This window comes from Ranitomeya variabilis, chromosome 5, assembly GCF_051348905.1.
Source record: "Ranitomeya variabilis isolate aRanVar5 chromosome 5, aRanVar5.hap1, whole genome shotgun sequence".
Taxonomy (NCBI): domain Eukaryota; kingdom Metazoa; phylum Chordata; class Amphibia; order Anura; family Dendrobatidae; genus Ranitomeya; species Ranitomeya variabilis.
Window position 1 is genome coordinate 489,001,799 of NC_135236.1, and position 21,621 is coordinate 489,023,419.

Sequence of the window (21,621 nt, forward strand, 5' to 3'; positions counted from 1 at the left end):
AGGGTGTTTGTAGCATTATAATGGACGTGAGAAGGCTCTTGAAATTTCACTAAACACATAATCTTAACATCAGGCTGACAGACACACATTGAGGGAATTTATAAGACGCCACTTTTCTGAAGTCCAAAAGGCGCAAATGTTGTGGCAAGCAATATTTAGGCATACCTTACTCCAGCGTGCTACAGGTTCAAGACTTGATGCGTTCACCCGTTTATCTTTGGGATGATCACTAACACAAAAACCTAGGTACCTTCGGAGATCTTCTTTTAAGTGATCGCCCTTGACTTCTGCTTCTTCTGCTGCAATAATAATCTCTGGACATTCAGCGGCACGATGTTTAAAGGTTATCCTCAAATCATCAACCAGGAGGTCCCCAGTCCTCAAATTAGGGCAGGATACCGACTTCTATATTAATACAATGTTTTACAATGAAACACTTGCCGTTGAACGGTAGAAATAAGGACAGAGGTCTATGGGGCCTACAGTATATACGTATGCGTCTGACTACACCAGATCCCTTGATTTACTCTTTTCACATGGATTGGCTCTATTGCCTCTGTACGGCCTCCACGTATGCAGCTCTGCATTGTGTGCCCAATTCTAAGCAAGGGTGTAATCCCCCAAAATGTGAAACATCCAGGAATTCCATAAAAGTCATCTTAGGCTCAAAAGCATCTCAGAAATGTAATGTAAAATACAGGGGAACCAACCAAAGAAAAGACCAGAACCACCTTTAGAATTGTATGACTGCTGCTTTGTTGTGTTTCATGATCTGCTTCGTGTAGAAATGGACATGGAGGGGTTACTGCTTCACCTGCGTGGAAATCAGCAGACAAGGTGATGTTACCATCGGCCATAATGCACATTATTCCATTACTATGATGTATATCAGATTATTGTACATTGCTCCAGTATAAATATGTAAGGAATGGAGGAATTGAAATGTATGTCCAGGTTATTGGGCTATCAAACCTTCCATATATAAAGGTGAACCCATACTAGAACACAATGCTAGTGTACACAGTGCAGTGTAGGTGTTATTACAGTTACTCACATTGGATAGTTTTAAGAGATCGGCAGTCATCTTGTTTGGGGATCAGCATATGCACCTTTTCTAAATCCAGTCGCTTTATGTTTGTAAGCTGCAAAGATTCAAACATATTTGTACTTTTCAATGAAAGTGACATTTTTACTGAAGTTATACTTTTAGGATTTATAAATTAACATGAAAAGTTGGCTGTATATGAGTATATCTGAAGGTAAGGCAGCAGCCAGCATTGAGGTATTAAGTTTGCTTTGGAATCAGTTACTCTGAAGCTAATGCTGAAATTGTGAACATCGCCGACAATATCTCTGCTTGGCCTCATTCAGATGTCTGTTTTTTCATGTTTTCGGATCATGGTTTTTGCAATCAGACCATATACCCATTATATGGAACTGTTCAAATGTCCATGTTTTTTGCAAACTTTATGGTGAAATAAGTACTGAACACATCACCAATTTTCTAAGCAAATATATGTTAGCTTTTGCCAGACAGTATTAATGAGAAATTCTGTTTTAAGTTATAAAATCTTCAATGAAACAAGTAAAAAAAAAAGGTTTCCCACAATAAGAGATTACATGATGTCAGAAGATAGACGCGACACAGACGGACGATAGCCAGATAGGGAGATATGATGTTACCTGAATCAGGTCTGCTTCTCTTTTCTCTTTGTGTACTGCAACCTCAGGTCTGCCCAATCTTATGAAATATTCCATAGTAAAATTTGGTGTGCCCTTTTTATATTGATCTTTCATCATATATGCACATTCATTATTGAAGAAAGCCTCTTTGGTGACAACGTGCAATAACTGTTTCTCCTCTAGTTCCTTTATCTCAGTAATCAGGAAATGTCTCACGGAAAACACATTCATACTAAAAGAAAATGAAAGGTGTATAAGGATTTTAGTGGTTACTTGAACTACCGTATTTTTTTCGGACTATAAGACGCACCGGACCATAAGACGCACCCCAAATTTGGGGTGAAAATTGCAATAAAAAAGATTTTTTATAAGATGGGGGTCCGTCTTATAGTCCGAATTTAAAGTATCTTACCTGAGGGCTGGCGACTTCGCAAATTTAGATCTCGGCTTCAGGAAAATGGCCACCGCAATCTCCATCTGCGCACGCGTGGCCTCCCGCGGCCATTTTCCTGAAGCCCCGGGAAGCAGAGCACTCCATCTGCACACGCGCGGCCTCAGGAAGATGGCCACCGCCACCGATAGAGCCATGATTCAGCTTGCTCTGCTGCTTATCTTGGATACCGGGCCTCTGCATCACCACACCTGTGGAAGGGACCCCGCTCACGCCATACCGATCACTGCGCCACATCATTCTCGCACCTCTGCCACCGCCGCACCTCTGCCGCCGCCACACCACTGCCGGTAAGCCTGCATTCCAACTATAAAACGCACCCCCCATTTTCCTCACATTTTGGGGGGGGGGAAAGTGCGTCTTATAGTCCAAAAAAAAAAGTAATTGCTATTTAAGGCTTAAAGCCCCTACACATATTACTAACCGTTACCATTGACAGGCTAATGTGTATGGGGACATCCTGATTCTCCCACAATACTCATGTTGGGAGACAGAAGGATCCAGCTTGTCTGATTTCTGACTGGAGATAAAACCACTGCCAGAGATGTCTGGCAGCAGCTCTCTCATAGAGAACACATGAGTGCTTGGAAGAGTTGGGCGAGACAGATGCCGGCTAAACCTTTGCTCAACCAACAGCTGCAGGGGGCCTTACAGTTACAGGTCCATAGATGGCACACATAGTATAATAAATCCATATGATATCTCCAAGACAATACCTAGCCTGATAGAAATATGAACTGAGATGCTATCTTCATAGCTGGGCAGAAGTGCAGCCTTGGACCTTTAACTTCAGAAACCCTTGTACAGTAGATACGATTCTGACAAGCAGGCTATACTAACGCACAATAGTGGAAAAGGGAGACAAGCGAGCATAGGATAGTAAACTATTCTAAAAGTGAAAATCCGGGGGTGAGGGAGTGTAAGTCACAACTCCAATAAATGCCCGTAGATTACATAGCTGCTGCAGTCACGTCTGTAGATAGCAGAGGATCTTCTCCCCCAAGTAGATTTACTAGAAATAGGAGACAGACTTTCTGGTCGACTGTGCTGCTGAAACCTGAAATACGTCAATGAACGCTACTTGAAGTATAACACATGAGGACCGGCTCGTTTCTTCACAGCAGCATGGTCAACCAGACCATCTATCTCCTACTTCTCCTGGACAGTTAGTAGGTTTTCAAAGGTAACGGCCATCAGAACACTCCAGCAAAAGAGACAGGATGTACTGAATAATTTTAAGAATAACTTGTTTACAGGATTTCAGAAAATGTCTCTCTAAAGAAAAGGGGAATAAATAAAAAACACTATCTGGGTGAAGAATCTTAGATCTCTGAACCAGACGCCTCAGAAAATGGCTCTACTCCCTTGATTACAATGGATCAGACAGGTTAATAGTCAGCATGCCTTATCCTTCTTTTCCACGATAGCAGAGTGGGAGGAATTGGAAGCCTGGATACCTCCATACACGTCAGATTGTGGTTCTGTCAGCCCACATCCATCTATGTATGAACACCTTTAGGTGCCTGTACGTGCTGACTGAAGCATCTTGAAAGGTATCATCAGTTAAGCAGACTGATCTCTTTGAATTCCTAATTCAATAATATTCTTTTATTTTACTATAAGAAATGGGAGACTTATTGGACGTACAATTTGGAGCAGTCAAGTAACAGCTGCGCTTTGAACCGTGTCAGATTGGCTTCTGCAGAAAACACCGAGTGAGATTTGTTCTTCTCCATTTTGTGCAAGTAGTACAAGAACAGCTCCTCCGAGACAATCATGATATGGCTGATGAGACGCTTGTGAAGTTGCCGCTTCTCGTCTTTTGTTATTATTCCGCTGCACAGTACATGTGGTATATTGAGCCAGGCCACCTTTACCTCACTGAGAATGACACCCTCCTGTAAGAAATTAAAAAGGAGCACATAGTCAAAGGGTTATTCCCATCTTCATTGATGGATGTTGTTACATACTGCTTATAAAAATCTTTTGTAATGTAATATTTATTAAAATTTCCCTCTGTTCCCCTGATAATTACATTTCTATATCTTCTGGTTTACAGCTTACTTCATGAGGAAGAGGTTACTCTGATGGCCTACAGCTGTAGCAGAAAATGTGCAGCGCTCTCAAGCTCTTTGCTATTAAACTTGTAAGCACTGCTCTTAAGCTGCGGCAGCTCTTCTGATCCTGCTGCCTCATATAGAAACATTGGGAGGGCACAGTTTGGGCCAGTGGGGTAAGAGTGCTACAGCTTTTAACTGGGAATCAAAAAGGAGCGCCTACCCTCTAGCAATCAGGAAGCTGACTAGCTGGGGAGCAGTGTGATCTTCAACAGACAATGTGGGACCTGTACCCTTTAAAGGGAATCAATCAGCACGTTTGTGCCACGTAATCTGAGAACAGCATAGTGTAGAGAGCCTTATTCCAGAGAACTGTCACGTTCTCGGCTGCTTGCAGAAGTTTGATAAAACCACTATTTGATCAGCAGGAGACTATCATTAGAGGACTAGCAATCCAGCTGTAATTTAGTTCTCCATATTCGTGAGCTCTGTATAACTCCGCCTCATCACTAATTGGCAGCTTTCTGTCTATGCACAGTACACAGAAAGCTGTCAATCAGTGATGTGGGTGGGGCTATATAGATCTCAGCATTCAGAGAACTGTTAGATCTGTAGCAGATAAATCGGTGATTTTATCAAATCTGCAGCAAGTAGCCCAGCAAGTGTTACATTACTGGAATCAAGGTCTCCGACCCTTCATTATCCTGCTTCCTGCTCTCAGATGGAGTAGAAAAAACCTGGTGACAGATTCATTTTAAAACTGAACTCTGGTATAAACAATAAAATTACAGGACCCAAAGATTTTATCAGTATGTTAACTAATAATCTTCTACTTATCTGCATTATAGCAATCTCATCGAGCATTAATCTTCAGTGTGTAGTTTATAAATTAATCTGCTAATATCACTTACATCTGTATGTAATTGGACTGAAGAACTAAAGATATTTTAAATATAGAATTGATCACGGCATTTTTCTACCCTCCATGTCACTATCACTATTCTATGTATATGTAGGCCTCCCAACTCTCCCATGACAGATGGTTCAGGCATTTTGGATTTCAATACCTGTCATTGAAGAACCTATCTGCTTCAGTGGTATAGGCACCTAATGGTATGTAGCTGCAAACAGTAGGCATCTACATGCACACATACGGTATACACATTTTATCAATACTACTGACTTGGGAGGGGGATGAGGTATCACAGGAACCGTTTCTACTTAAAAGTCTGGCAAGTTTATTCCTCATAAACCACATCACAGGAAAACCTAATTACAGTCCTTGTCTGGCATAAAGTAAAAAGTTCATATAATAGTGTGGGTTTGCCCACTTGGGTTACAGTTCAGCTTCTCAGGCCTTTAGCAAAAGCACACAATCCTGGAGGTCTGCACACCTCCACACACAGACCATGTGTGAGACAAACAGGCCCTATTTAACAATGTGAACCACACCCTGGGGTGGAGATATGGAGAGCTTCTGTGCAGACCAATTCTTCAGAAGCTTACATTAAACAGGGCCCTGTCATGGCAGATTAACCCCTCTTAGTAATATGTGTACTAGAGCATTACTCCGGGTTTGCATCACAGAGGACATCCACCTCTGTGATACATATCTCCCATCCACTGTATGTCCGGCAGTCACCTTACAGTATACTTTTGGATCCATTTAATGTGGATTGATTTGTTTTTAAAAGGCGCAACATCCAACACTTACCAGTACAATAAAAAAAGGTAAAAGCTTATAGACATCTGTCAAAAGGACACAAATAGGGGTCAATTCATTATCAATGGTGTTTCGAAATGTAATGTGTCAAACACGTATCAGTTTGACATGTGAGGACAACATGTATATATGCTAATGATTTCTCCCATTTATTATGTTTGGTAGTGGATAAATGATTTGTACCCAAATTTGCTGATATGTGCAGAGCTATCACAGCATGCAATCACATCAGATTAAATCTGATTACACACATGGAACAATACATACAAATATCTGCTGAATCTCTGTGGAGACAGTAGCATTCACTGCTGAGATATGGTGTAGCCTCCTTCTAATAATTTCACACAGAACATCTTCAGAAACGGTACACATATCCTCCATAAATGGGGCAACTGAGGATCCATACATTTCATCTACAGAAATATAAATAACATTAATTACATATATTTTAGTATTAATGCAATTTAAGAAACCAGATATTTAACTAAGCCGGTATTAAGCTATACATACAGTGCTCCTGCAACTAAAGAGAATCTCTCAGCAGGTTTTTGCTATTTAATCATATAGAAGCATGATGTATGGAAAGAGACCCTAATTCCAGAGATATGTCACTTACTGGGCTGCTTGTAGTAGTTTCAATAAAATCACTGTTTCATCAGCAAAAGATTATCCCTAAAGGACTAGTTGTCTTGTGCCATGTAGTCCTGCCTCAATGTGCACAGTGAACACAGAAAGCAGCCAATTATTGGTGTGGGCGAGGTTATACAGAGCTCAGCATTCAGAGACCACTGCTAGATATGCTGCAGAGAAAACTGTTATATTATCACAACTGCAGCAAGCAGTTCACTAAGTGACACAACTCTGGAATCAGGGTTTCTGTCCCTTCATCCTGCTGCTCTCAGATTGGGTAGCAGAAACCTGATGATAGATTCCCTTTAATTCTAATTTCATTAGCCAGTTTTCTAGTGGCCGTGAATTCATACCTTTAGATGGTCCATAGACATTACACACAATTTACAGAGACCCATTACAGCAAGCGCTCAAGCAAAACAGTTAGAGAGTTACATATGATTCAGACCACGACTGGTCGCCTTGCTGCTCTTTGAATATCCGTGTAAAGCAGCATCCTCTGTGGTTGATCACTATGTACAGTATAAGGCTGGAGTCACACGAGCGTATAACATCTGATGGGAGAGCATAAGATGCGATACGCTAATGACCCTCGGCTCCTGCTCTGGTGTGAGGGTGATCCGAATGTCAGTGCTCTGATCCTCTCATATTAATGACCCTCGGCTCCTGCTCTGGTGTGAGGGTGATCCGAATGTCAGTGCTCTGATCCTCTCATATTAATGACCCTCGGCTCCTGCTCTGGTGTGAGGGTGATCCGAATGTCAGTGCTCTGATCCTCTCATATTAATGACCCTCGGCTCCTGCTCTGGTGTGAGGGTGATCCGAATGTCAGTGTTCTGATCCTCTCATATTAATGACCCTCGGCTCCTGCTCTGGTGTGAGGGTGATCCGAATGTCAGTGCTCTGATCCTCTCATATTAATGACCCTCGGCTCCTGCTCTGGTGTGAGGGTGATCCGAATGTCAGTGCTCTGATCCTCTCATATTAATGACCCTCGGCTCCTGCTCTGGTGTGAGGGTGATCCGAATGTCAGTGCTCTGATCCTCTCATATTAATGACCCTCGGCTCCTGCTCTGGTGTGAGGGTGATCCGAATGTCAGTGCTCTGATCCTCTCATATTAATGACCCTCGGCTCCTGCTCTGGTGTGAGGGTGATCCGAATGTCAGTGCTCTGATCCTCTCATATTAATGACCCTCGGCTCCTGCTCTGGTGTGAGGGTGATCCGAATGTCAGTGCTCTGATCCTCTCATATTAATGACCCTCGGCTCCTGCTCTGGTGTGAGGGTGATCCGAATGTCAGTGCTCTGATCCTCTCATATGAGAGAGTCACAGCATAGGTGCGGAGGAGACAGAGAAATTAATTTCTCCATCTCCTCCATTGCCTGTCTCGGCATATATTGGACTGCACTGAGATGACATCAGAGTGCAGTCCGATGTTTCATACACACCTATAGACTTGTACGAGTGGGAAACTTCACACTAGACCTTGGAAATCAAGGTCACAGAGTCTGGAGGAAGAGGGGAGAGGCACACAGTCCAAAATGCTTGAGGTCTCGTGAAGTTTCCACAATCAGTGATGGTTTGGGGAGCCATGTCATCCGCTGGTGTAGGTGCACTGTGCTTTATCAAGACCAAAGTCAGCGCAGCCGTCTACCAGGAAATTTTACAGCACTTCATGCTCCCCTCTTCGACAAGCTTTTTGGAGATGGAAATTTCATTCTCCAGCAGCACTTGGCACCTGTCCACACTGCCAAAAGTACCAATACCTGGTTTAAAAACAACAGTATCACTGTGCTTGATTGGCAAACTTGCCTGGCCTTAACCCCATAGAGAATCTATGGGGTATTGTCAAGAGGAAGATGAGAGACACAAGACCCAACAATGCAGACGAGCTGAAGATGCTATCAAAGCATCCTGCTCTTCCATAACACCTCAGCAGTGCCACAGGCTGATCACCTCCATGCCACGCCGAATTGATGCAGTGATCGATGCCAAAGGAGCCCTGACCAAGAATTGAGTGCATTTACTGAACATACATTTCAGTAGGCCAACAGTTCGGATTTTTCAGATCGATTATAAAGTATTCTAATTTACTGAGATAATGACTTTTGGGTTTTCATTGGCTATAAGCCAAAATCATCATCATTAACAGAAATGATCACTTGAAATAGATCATTCTGTTTGTAATGACTCTATCTAATATATGAGTTTCACTTTTTGCATTGAAGAACTGAATCAAATTACCTTTTTAATAATATTTTAATTTTGTGTGAAGCACCTGTATCTTTTCTGTTCCGTGATCTAGAAACCCATAAGTTTCTCTTCAGCATGCTACGTGCTGAAGGAGTTAATCAGCCATTTTATGGACAGGTTTGTAGCTCAGTAGGTAAGAGATGGGCGGGACGCCTACTTGCCATATCTCTACCTCAAGGGTGTGGCTGTGATGTTAAATGTACAGCCACTGTTTTTTTCTGTGTGTGTATTGTGGTTTGGAGAGGAAAGACTCCAAACTGTGGCTCCAGGTGGAGCTGAAGACACATGGTGGTCTGAGCGGGAGAATCCCTCAGACATATGGACTTTGGCTATACGTTATCTTTTTTTTATTTTGCCATTATGCCAGAAAGGCTCTGTTTACTTTGCTGAACCCTGCTATGGTTTACGCTGTTCCACAATAAACCAGCAGGTATTAACCACAAGAAGCATTCCTGTGTCTACCTTTGGAAGCAGCTGAGTGAGTCAACCCCTCACATGTGGTGGAGAATGCGGGCAGCATTCCAGGAACACGCATAGAGGATGTGGACAACGGCATGTCCTGGGTAAAATCCGCCATCCAGCACGAGATGTCCGGCAGCATGGAAGAGCTTGTGAAGCAGCTGGTCCAGGTTCAACAGCAGCAACAGCAGGACAGTCAACAGCAGCAAATGGCGCAACAGGAGACGAATAAACTGTTGGCAAAGCAGCTTCAACAACAACAGCAGCGGCAACAGCAGCAGGAGGCGATAACGCAGCAAATGGAACTCCTCGCCGAGGCGCTACGAGGGAGGCCAGCGGTCTCCTCCACAACTCTAGGTGATGACTCGTATGTCTGGAAAATGGTAAGACGAGCCCTGCAAAAATTGAGCCCAGGGGATGATGTGGAAGCTTTTCTAACTGTTTTCGAGAGGGTGGCTGAACGGGAGAAATTTCCTCCAGAGCAGTGGGCGGAGGTGATGGTGCCATATTTGTTGGGAGAACCTCAAAAGGCGTATTATGACTTAGCCCTCCAGGATATCAAGGAATACACCAAATTAAAGACTGAAATCTCGAGGAGTAATGATGTCCGTCAGAGCTCAGCGAGCTCTCAAAATATGGCGATACAAAAACTAGTTTTTGCAATAAAAAGCGTCTTTTAGCTTGTTACAGCAATCAAACATAAAAGCCAATATAAATCTGGTATCGCTGTAATTGCCAAAACAGTAAAGTCGTCTAATCGCTTATACTGCACCAGTTCTTCACCTGCCTCCGAAAAGACCGCAGTAAGGCTCAGCTCACATATCGGCAGTCGTTAAGGGACTGATGTTCATTTAATTGCTGATTTTAGAGTTTGGTCATGTGCACATGGCGTCTTTTAGATGCCATTGTGTCATGTCGGACGCTGTTCATACTAGGTCGTTCGACAGACAGCGGTAATTCCGCTTTTGTCCACTATGCGCTCAGTGGCGTCAGCTAGATTTTATCTAGCTGGTCCGGGGTTAATTTAGCTGGTGCTCGGATTGGAAGCTGTGCCACGCCCACTGCCTTTAAATAGTTCTTCTGAACATTGGGTGTCGCCGATTATAGCTTCTGTCTTGTGCTTGGTTATCTCGGTCTGGAGTGGGGAGCTAGGAGTTGGAGTATCGAATCTGGTGGTGTATTTCCCTTTGTCGTATTTTCTCCTTCCTATATTTGTATTTATTTTGCCCTGAGCACTTATAGTGTATTCCTGTGTGACTGCGGCGTGGTTCATATTTTTCTGTTATCCTTGTCTGTGCTTACTGTGGGTATTGGTGTGTGGTCTCTTCACTGGGTGGTGGTTTCAGCCTAGGGTTGAAACAGCAGACAGGGTGAGGATGGAGGCCCAGACATGCACACCATCAGTGTAAACTCTGGGAGAGGGTCAGTCAGAGTTTCCCTAGTCTGAGGGAAATCGCAGGGTCCCGGGTTATTAGTTCTTGCCTACCTAGGTCTCCCGTGACATTATAATCGGCCAACATTATTTGAATTCCATGGATCCCATGAATTCCATAACCCACCAGATGGAGGCGCTGTCCCTACAGGTCACTGAGTTGAGGGGGGCAGTGCAGCAACAGGGACTAGCAGTATCTAATGTGCAAGCCGGAGTGACAGGTAGAGTTGCTGAACCTAAGTTTCCTTTGCCTGAAAAGTTTACTGGGGAACGCAGTAAATTTGTTACTTTCCATGAAGCTTGCAAACTGCATTTTCGGATGCGTCTGATCTCCTCAGGTAATGAGGCTCAGCGTGTGGGCCTGGTGTTGTCATTGTTAAGCGGGGACCCCCAAGCATGGGCGTTTTCTTTGCCATCTGATTCTGCTGCATTTGACTCTGTGGAGTTTTTTTCTGCTCTTGGACACATTTACGATGATCCTGACAGAATGGCTCAAGCAGAATCTAAGATATGCACTAATCGCCAGGGGGAGCGGGTTGCAGAGGATTACTGTTCTGAATTTCGCCGCTGGGCGGTCGACACTCAGTGGAATGATCCCGCGCTGCGGTGTCAGTTTATTCATGGGGTTTCTGGAAGGGTTAAAAAAGCCCTCCTGATGTACGAGACTCCTGTTTCACTAGATTCCGCTATAAGTCTTGTGGTCCGCATTGATCGCCGGTTGCGTCAGGGGGAGCATGAGACACCGCCTGTGGGAGAAGGTTTAGGTTCACGTGAGGTTGCTGCAGGTGAGCCCACGGAACCTATGCCAATCGCAGGGGTGTCACATGTTAAGCATCAAGCCCCTGTGCTCAGGAAGCAGGGAGCCTGTTTTTACTGCGGTAAAAATGGTCATTTTGTTAATGTTTGTCCTCTGCTGTCTAAGAAAAATGCAACGGCGGAAAACTTCTAAGCTCAGAGAGTGTGGAGGAGTCCAATCTGAGCTTATGTATATCCTCCATGGTGGTTTCTCAATGCATGCTCCCTGCCAAAGTTATTGTCGCTGGCAGAGAGCAGCCAATCACTGTTTTTGTGGATAGTGGTTCTGCCACAAATCTCATTGATGAGGAGTTTGCGCGCTCTGCCGGTTTTAGGATCGAAAAACTGCCTCATCCTATCCGCGTGGTTACCATCAATTCTGCTCCTCTCCCACAGGGGGAGATTACTGAGTTTGTGGCTGAGGTGAAACTCCACATTGGGGTTCTTCATTTCGAGCAGGTTACATGTAAGGTGCTCAAGAGTCTTCCAGCACAATTGGTTCCGGGTTTTCCATGGTTGTCGATGCACAACCCGGTTATTGACTGGAAAACTCAGGACATAATTCAGTGGAGCGAATTCTGCCAGGAAAATAGCTTGGCCACATGTGTTTCAGCTGTGACTCCAAGCGTTCCTGAGTCACTTCTGGATTTTGTGGATGTGTTCTCTGAGAAAGGTTGTTCAGAGTTGCCACCACATCGCCCCTATGACTGTACTATCAGGTTTAAACCAGGGGCCAAATTGCCTAAAGCAAGGATGTTTAACATCTCCGGTCCGGAGAGACAAGCGCTAAAGGATTACATTGCTGAAAGTTTGAGCAAAGGGCACATCAGGCCTTCATCCTTGCCAGTGGCAGCAGGGTTCTTCTTCGTTAAGAAGAAAGATGGCGGACTACGCCCGTGTCTGGATTTCAGGGAGTTAAACCAGATTACGGTTCGTGATCCATACCCTATGCCATTGATACCGGATTTGTTCAACCAGGTGGCAGGTGCTAAGTAGTTTACCAAGCTTGACCTCAGGGGGGCGTACAACCTCATAAGAGTCCGTCAAGGTAATGAGTGGAAGACGGCTTTTAATACCCCTGAGGGTCATTTTGAAAATTTTGTGATGCCATTTGGGTTGACAAATGCACCTGCAGTGTTTCAACATTTCATAAATGATGTGTTCTCGCATGTTTTGGGGAAATTCGTTATCGTGTACCTAGATGACATTCTCATATATTCTTGCGACCGTAATACTCCTTTAGATCATGTCAGGCAGGTGTTACAGCTTCTCAGAGAGAATAAGCTATAAGCGAAACTTGAGAAATGTGTATTTTCGGTTCAGGAGTTGCCTTTCTTGGGTTATATTGTGTCTGCTTCTGGTTTTAAAATGGACGCCGCTAAGGTGCAAGCGGTGTTGCATTGGGAACGGCCTGATAACCTAAAAGCACTTCAGCGGTTCCTTGGGTTTTCTAACTACTATAGGAAGTTTATCAAAGGTTTTTCTATCATTGCTAAACCGCTAACTGACATGACTAAAAAGGGTACCAATTTCTCCGTTTGGCCTGAGGCTGTTGTGCGCGCATTTGAATTTCTTAAGAACAGTTTTGTTTCGGCCCCCATTCTTGTGCAGCCAGACGTATCAAAACCTTTTGTTGTGGAAGTCGATGCGTCGGAGGTTGGTGTGGGGGCGGTGCTGTCACAAGGCTCATCCTTGAGCGGTTTGCGTCCATGCGCCTATTTTTCCAAGAAACTGTCGCCCACCGAACGTATTGTAACTACGATATCTGCAACAGGGAGTTGTTGGCAATCAAATTGGCTTTTGAGGAATGGTGACACTTCTTGGAGGGGTCAGTTCATCAGGTTACTGCTTTACCGACCTTAAGAATTTGCTTTATTTGGAGTCTGCCAAGCGTCTGTCTCCCAGGCAGGCTCGCTGGGCATTGTTTTTCACGAGGTTCAACTTTGTTGTCACTTACAGACCTGGGTCTAAAAACACTAAGGCGGATGCTCTGTCCAGGTGTTTTCCGGGGGGAGAACCTCGGGAAGATCCAGTACCCATCCTCCAAAAGGGTGTTGTGGTTTCGGCTCTCACTACCGAGGTTGAGGCTGAGATTGCCGAGGCCCAGGAGGAGGTACCATCTGAGCTTCCCATCAACAAAACATTTGTACCGCTTCATCTCCGCCTAAAGGTTTTGGCGGAGCATCATGATGCTGTCCTGGCTGGCCACCCAGGGGTTAGGGGCACCTTGGAGTTGGTGTCATGTCGGTTTTGGTGGCCCAAGATCCAACAGGACGTGGTCTCATACGTGTCAGCTTGCACCACGTGCGCTAGGGCTAAGACGCCCCGCTCTCGTCCTGTTGGCACACTACTTCCTCTCGAGGTACCTAGTAAGCCATGGACGTGCAGCGCCCCAGTCCTGGTCGTTGCAGTACTGTGGCTCCGCCACTATGGGGAGCTATGGTGCGTCTGATGGCACTGAAGGAGTTCATCGGATCAGGTATCACAGACACCAATACATTTCACAGCCGGGCCTCCGGGGGGAGCTAAGGGTTCTATTCACTAGGCCACTCCCCACCATAGTGGGTAAACTGGGGGTCAGGCAGGAAGTTAGATGAGAAAGCTGACTGGGTTGGAACCAGGCAACACCTTGTGGCAGAGGGTGTTGTGGGGGAAGATACAGTAGGGTCTCTGTCAGGGGTGGGATCCTGACAGAGGCTTGGCAACTTGAACGAACGTAACGGGACCGTGCCTGCTCAGGATAGCGGCTGTGCCCAAGGAAGGACCAGAAGCGAGATAGATTGTGCTGAGTGAGAAACGAGATCAAGGCAAAAGGAGAATACCAGTAGGGGTCGTGCTGTAAGACCGAAGCAACACCCTACTGAGGCGCACTACCGGTGGCCGGAACGCCGAGGGAGTATTACAACATCCAGCTTCAAGCGATACTCTAAACAGCGGCAGGACAGTCAGTCTAAGGCGGGCTGTCTAACTTAAATCACCTATGCAGTCTTGGGGGGCAACTTGTGGAGAGGGGCGACTCTAGGGTCCCGGAAGAGCTCCGAGCCTACCCGTCAAACGGGTGCCGTCCCAACCATAACACCAGGGAGGGACGGAGGATTAGCAGAACATCATCTAATCGAGTTGTGAGGGAACTTAAGAAACAGACACAACAGTTGTGGGGACTTTCTGTAAGCACAGCAGGGAAGGACCGCAACACATAGCGCTAGAAGGAAGGCACAGATTTCCACCTGCTAAGAGAACTCTGGAGGTGCCATTGGACCGGCCGGACTTGCGCAGCCTGGTTATCCGGATTCCGGACTGAGGACCCAGAGATCTTCAGTAAAGAGGTAAAGAGACTGCAACCTGGTGTCCTCGTTATTTACTGCACCGCACCACTACAGCTTCACCACCGTCATCCGTCATACTTATTTACTGTACACCCCTCGGCAGGGTCACGGACCGGGCCTAGCCACCGTGACAACCCCAGAGCAGAGACTCAGAGGCCCGGTACCGGGTACCCCTCGGCCCTGCGGCAGTGGGGGCGCTACAAACTTGGCATCACGAACAGGATCTACTTAAGCCCGAAGAATCAGGTCATGTATGCCTTGGAACTGTGATTTATTGCGTTTGGACTGTACTTTACTGCAAGGACTGTGCTGCGCCATTTACCGCCAAAAACTCCCGCCAAAAGTCGCCGCCATTGCAGCGCCACGGGGAGCGCAGAGGGAGAAGAAGGGCGTGCCATGGGAGGAGACTACCAAAGCGGCGCCAGAAGTAGCGACCGCCCCCTCCGACTCCTGCTGCGAGAGGACGACCTACCCAGCAGCAGAGGAGAACCGCCCCCTGATTTGCAACGGCGGGAACGAAGTGAAGAAGGAGCCCGACCTTGGAGAAATGGCGGAGCCAGGTGCATGCACTGCCACCGACTATCGGACAACGATGACGAACAGCAGGTGCCTGAACGAGGAAGGAGCGATCCCGGCTTGCCCTCCTCCACCAGAGGCGGACCTACGTCCACTGCAGCGGAAGGATCTGAATTCCTTGGAGCCGGCCGCGGAACGGAGCCTATTCATCCCGTCCTCGAAGCCGGCGGAGGAGGAACCATGGTGGGCGGAGCCGCATCCGGGGACCACCGTGGAAGAGCCGCGGTCCGGGCTGCAGCCGATTCCAGTGTCCCCGTCAACGGACCGGATCGACATCGGTGGAATCACATCGGGCGCAGGTATGGAAGACGCCCCTGCTCCCCTGCTCGATCCCGCTCCCGCGACCGGCCCTCACCGCAGTAAAAGCCGTCTCCTCTCGGCGGAGCTAGTGGTGTTACCCCCTGATGCAATGGGGAAGTTAGTACCACCGCTGCCGACTAGGATGGGGGAACCCGTAGACGTGGGCCCAGACGGGGTGACCCTCCAGTGGGATACCCCCCGGGTTGGGCCAGATGGAGTTCGGGAACAAGGATTCACCCTTGCTGTACTTTTTGTGTTTACGTGCTACATCCTCAATTTTGTACTTTGAGTCAGGGGGGCTCTTCCGGCGTCCCGGAGGAAGACCAGTTAGGAGCACAATTGTCATCAGTCTGGAGGAGAGCGCCTGTTGAGTGTGGGTGCTAGGTACAAACGTGTGGCTGACAGTAGGCGTGTGCCAGGTCCGGACCTGAGTGTGGATGACTGGGTGTGGTTATCCACAAAAAACATAAGACTCAAAATACCATCCCTTAAATTGGGTCCACGGTTTATTGGTCCATTTAGGGTCGCCGCTGTCATTAACCCAGTAGCGTACCGATTGGAGCTTCCTAAGATCATAAGATACACAACGGGTTCCACAGATCGTTGCTAAAAAAGGTGGTGGGTCTTGTGGACACGACACCAATGCCTTCTCCAGTCTTGGTGGATGGTAATTTGGAATTTGAAGTCTCCAAGGTGGTTGACTCTCGTGTAGTGCGCCACACTTTACAGTACTTGGTACACTGGCGTGGTTATGTGCCTGAGGAAAGGTCCTGGGTACCAGCCTCGGACGTTCATGCGGATCGGCTGGTCAGTATGTTTCATCGCCGTCAACCGGACAAGCCGGGTCCTATAAGTCATGAGGGCCCTGGGGTCCCTTGTAGAAGGCGGGGTAATGTCATGTCGGATGCTGTTCATACTAGGTCGTTCGACAGATAGCGGTAATTCCACTTTTGTCCACTATGCGCTCAGTGGCGTCGGCTAGATTTTATCTAGCTGGTCCGGGGTTAATTTAGCTGGTGCTCGGATTGGAAGCTGGGCCACGCCCACTGCCTTTAAGTAGTTCTTCTGAACATTGGGCGTCGCCGATTATAGCCTCTGTCTTGTGCTTGGTTATCTCGGTCTGGAGTGGTGAGCTAGGAGTTGGAGTATGGAATCTGGTGGTGTATTTCCCTTTGTCGTATTTTTTCCTTCCTATATTTGTATTTATTTTGCCCTGAGCACTTATAGTGTATTCCTGTGTGACTGCGGCGTGGTTCATATTTTTCCGTTATCCTTGTCTGTGCTTACTGTGGGTATTGGTGTGTGGTCTCTTCACTGGGTGGTGGTTTCAGCCTAGGGTTGAAACAGGAGACAGGGTGAGGATGGAGGCCCAGACATGCACACCATCAGTGTAAACTCTGGGAGAGGGTAAGTCAGAGTTTCCCTAGTCTGAGGGAAATCGCAGGGTCCCGGGTTATTAGCTCTTGCCTACCTAGGTCTCCCATGACACATTGTACACGCATCGTATTGTAAACAGAAAACTCTTCATTATTCAGCTGGAAGTTTTTTTTCTGAAAATTTTTTTTGTATTTTTTTTGTATCATCTTTGCGGTGGCTTTTAATTTTTTTATATATAATAGCAACTTTCAAGTGGAAGCCACCTGAATAAAACAGGTAAAGTAAGTGAAAAGTGACAGAACATATAAACAGCAAGTCGTTTTGACTTTACTGTGCATAAGTTAACTCTTTTTGGTGTTGTTTTTCAGGTAGGTTCCAGTTGGAGTATGCCTTAAAAAAAACATTGTGTACACATACTCTTAGATTGGTTAAGCTCATCATTGGCATCTACTGTATATAGAGACTTACCACTAAAAACATTTTGCTCAACTTTCTCATTTAGGTTAATCTTCTTTTCTGCTAAATGTTTCTTCTCCTGAATGTTATCTGTAATAGGAATAACTTAATAAATGTATTTCATATAACTAATTATACAAACTAAGTATAACATACATGTTGGTTTATAGAACAGATACTATATATCAAAATATATGTATATTGATTTTGGAAATATAAAATTTAGCACCCAATAAAAAGTTGGAAGAAACACCTTAGCAAGACTACTTCACTGCACTCAAACAGGCAACACTCTCTTTCAAATCTGCCGTCACCTCTGCTAAACAGGCCTACTTCACAACCCTCATATCTTCCCTATCCTACGACCCCAAACAAAAACTTTTAACTCCCTCCTCCGCCCCCCACTGCCCCCTCCAACCTCCCTCATCTCTGCTGAGGACTTTGTCACACACTTTAAAAATAAGATCGACCAAACAAGGCAAGTCTTCATTGTTCAACCACCACAACCCCTTTGTATACCAGACCAATGCCCTTCCCCCATAACCTCCCTATCCAACATCACTGAAGGGGAGTTTAATTGTCTCCTCCAAATCACACCTCACCACTTGTGCACTCAACCCCATCCCACCTCCTCTCCAACCTCACCTCCACTCTTATCCCATGCCTAACCCACCTCTTCAACCTATCACTAACTTCTGGTACCTTCCCTTCTGCTTTAAATCATGCCACAATCACGCCTATCCTTAAAAAGCCAACCCTCTACACAACCGCTATGTCCAGCTATCACCCAATATCGCTGCTCCCATTCGCTTCCAAACTCCTGGAGCAGCACGTCCACGCTGAACTTTCCTCCCACCTCTCATCTAACTTACTTTTTGACAATCTACAATCTGGTTTCCGCCCCATCACGGAACTGAGACAGCCCTGACCAAAATTACTAACGACCTACTTACAGCCAAAGCTAACGGACAATACTCTATACCCCTCCTCCTAGACCTGTCCTCTGCTTTCGACACAGTTGACCACTGCCTCCTACTACAGATCCTCTCCTCATCTGGCATCAAAGACCTCGCCCTATCCTGGATCTCCTCATACCTTTCCAACCGCACATTCAGCGTCTCCCACCTCCACACTACCTCCTCATCCCACCCTCTCTCTGCTGGAGTCCCCCAAGGCTCTGTTCTAGGACCCTTACTCTTCTAAATCCATACACTTGGCCTGGGATAACTCAAAGTCCCATAGATTCCAGTACCACCTTTATGCTGATGACACTCAGATCTACCTCTCTGGCCCAGACGTCCCCTCTCTGCTGTCCAGAATCCCGGAGTGTCTTATCAGCCATATCCTCCTTCTTCTCCTCTCCCTTCCTCAAACTCAATGTGGACAAATCTGAACTCATCATCTTTCCTCCATCTCATAGATCTTCCTTACCTGACCTATCTATCGCAATTAACAACATCACGTTTTCCCCCATACCGGAAGTCTGCTGCCTTGGAGTAACCCTTGACTCTGCCCTGTCCTTCAAACCGCACATCCAAGCTCATTCCACCTTCTTTTGCCTCCGGCTCAAAAATATTTCCAGAATCCATCCTTTCCTCAACCCTCAATCTACTAAAATGCTTGTGGCATGCCCTCATCATCTCCCTCCTCGACTACTGCAACATCCTTTTCTGTGGCCTCCCTGCTAACACCCTTGCACCTCTCCAGTCATCCTTAACTCTGCTGCCCGACTAATCCATCTCTCTCCTCGCTACTCCTCTGCTTCCCCGTCTGCAAATATCTTCACTGGTTTCCATTCCCTCAGCGTATCCAGTTCAAATGACTAATACTGACCTACAAAGCCATACATAACCTGTCTCCTCCATATATCTCTGAACTAATCTCACGATATCTTCCCTCACGTAATCTCCAGTCCTCCCAAGACCTCCTTCTCTCCTCCACACTTATTCGCTCCTCACCCAACCGCCTCCAAGACTTCTCCCGAATATCCCCCATCCTCTGGAATTCTTTTCCCCAACACGTCCGACCATCAACCACATTCGGATCCTTCAGACGGAACCTGAAAACCCACCTCGTCAAGAAAGCTTACAGCCTGCACTGACCTTGCTGCCTCCTCACCACTACCGGAGCTACCCCCTCACCAACACCAGAGCTGCTGCAACCCTCAACCTATTGTCTCCTTCCCCACCATCCTGTTGTTGTGAATTAGACTTTTTTGGCTCCCTCTTGTGGTCACTAGTGGTATGACTCTGAGATTGTCTTTCCCTAGTTTGGCACCCACCTGGGTCGTTAGTCCAGGGGTGTTGCTATATGAACTTCCTGAATTCTTAGTCTGGTGCCTGGCATCGTTGTAATCAGTCCTTTCTGTTTGCTCCTGTCTGCTGGTCCTGGTTCATGCAAAATTAAGCTAAGTCCTGCTTCCTTGTTTTTTGGTTAATTGTATTGCTCTTATTTTTTGTCCAGCTTATACTAAATGTGATTCCTGATTTTGCTGGAAGCTCTAGGGGGCTGGTATTCTCCCCCCGGGCCGTTAGACGGTTCGGGGGTTCTTGAATATCCAGCGTGGATATTTTTGATAGGGTTTTTGCTGACCGTATAAGTCATCTTACTATATTCTGCTATTAGTCAGTGGGCCTCTCTTTGCTAAATTCCTAGTTCATTCTTACGTTTGTCTGTTCTTCTTACCTCACCGTTATTATTTGTTGGGGGCTTGTATCCAACTTTTGGGGTCTTTTCTCTGGAGGCAAGAAAGGTCTATCTTTTCCCTTCTAGGGTTAGTTAGTTCTCCGGCTGGCGCGAGACGTCTAGAACCAACGTAGGCACGTTCCCCGGCTGCTGCTATTTGTGGTGCTAGGATTAGCTATACGGTCAGCCCAGTTACCACTGCCCTATGAGCTGGTTTTTTGTGTTTGCAGACTTGGTATTTATTGCAGAGACCCTCTGCCATTGGGGTCATAACAGTATGCCAGGCCAAGGTTGAATGTTTAATGCATTGCAGAAGTGGGATAATAAGAAAGGAAATTCTGAGGTTTTTTTTTTTTTTTTCCTCTCTTTCTTCCTCCCCTTTACCTCTGAGTGGCTTAAGCTTGCTGCAGACATGAATGTCCAGACCTTGATTACAAGTGTGGACCAGCTTGCTGCTCGTGTGCAGAGCATACAAGATTTTGTTACCAGTAGTCCTATGTCTGAACCTAAAATACCTATTCCTGAACTGTTCTCTGGAGATCGATTTAAGTTTAGGAATTTCAGGAATAATTGTAAATTGTTTCTTTCTCTGAGACCCCGTTCGTCTGGAGACTCAGCTCAGCAAGTTAAAATTGTTATCTCTTTCTTGCGGGGCGACCCTCAGGATTGGGCTTTCTCGCTAGCGCCAGGAGATCCGGCATTGGCGAATATTGATGCGTTTTTTCTGGCGCTCGGATTGCTTTACGAGGAACCCAATCTTGAAATTCAGGCAGAAAAAGCCTTGCTGGCTATTTCTCAGGGCCAGGATGAAGCTGAAGTGTATTGCCAAAAATTTCGGAAATGGTCCGTGCTCACTCAGTGGAATGAGTGTGCTCTGGCCGCAAATTTCAGAAATGGCCTTTCTGAAGCCATTAAGAATGTGATGGTGGGTTTCTCCATTCCTACAAGTCTGAATGATTCCATGGCGCTGGCTATTCAAATTGACCGGCGTTTGCGGGAGCGCAAAACTGCTAATCCTCTGGTGGTGTTGTCTGAACAAACACCTGATTTAATGCAATGTGATAGAATTCAGACTAGAAATGAACGGAAAAATCATAGACGGCAGAATGGGTTGTGTTTTTACTGTGGTGATTCTACACATGTTATATCAGCATGCTCTAAACGCCTTACAAGGGTTGTTAGCCCTGTCGCCATTGGTAATTTGCAACCTAAATTTATTTTGTCTGTGACTTTAATTTGCTCATTGTCTTCCTACCCTGTTATGGCGTTTGTGGATTCAGGTGCTGCCCTGAGTCTTATGGATCTGTCGTTTGCCAAGCGCTGTGGTTTTGTTCTTGAGCCATTGGTAAATCCTATCCCTCTTAGAGGTATTGATGCTACGCCATTGGCGGAAAATAAACCGCAGTTTTGGACACAA

The 21,621-nt window shown here is 46.1% G+C and overlaps 1 protein-coding gene across 1 annotated transcript in view; it reads right to left on the reverse strand.

Moving 5' to 3' along the window:
* The window catches only part of CCDC87 (coiled-coil domain containing 87), a 111,926-nt gene that overhangs the window by 74,498 nt on the left and 15,807 nt on the right, over positions 1-21,621 (reverse strand). Inside the window, 7 exon segments of the mRNA XM_077262901.1 lie at positions 251-405; positions 732-814; positions 1,055-1,142; positions 1,684-1,915; positions 3,782-4,032; positions 6,182-6,327; positions 17,532-17,609. Of these exon segments, the coding sequence (XP_077119016.1) occupies positions 251-405; positions 732-814; positions 1,055-1,142; positions 1,684-1,915; positions 3,782-4,032; positions 6,182-6,327; positions 17,532-17,609 (1,033 nt within the window).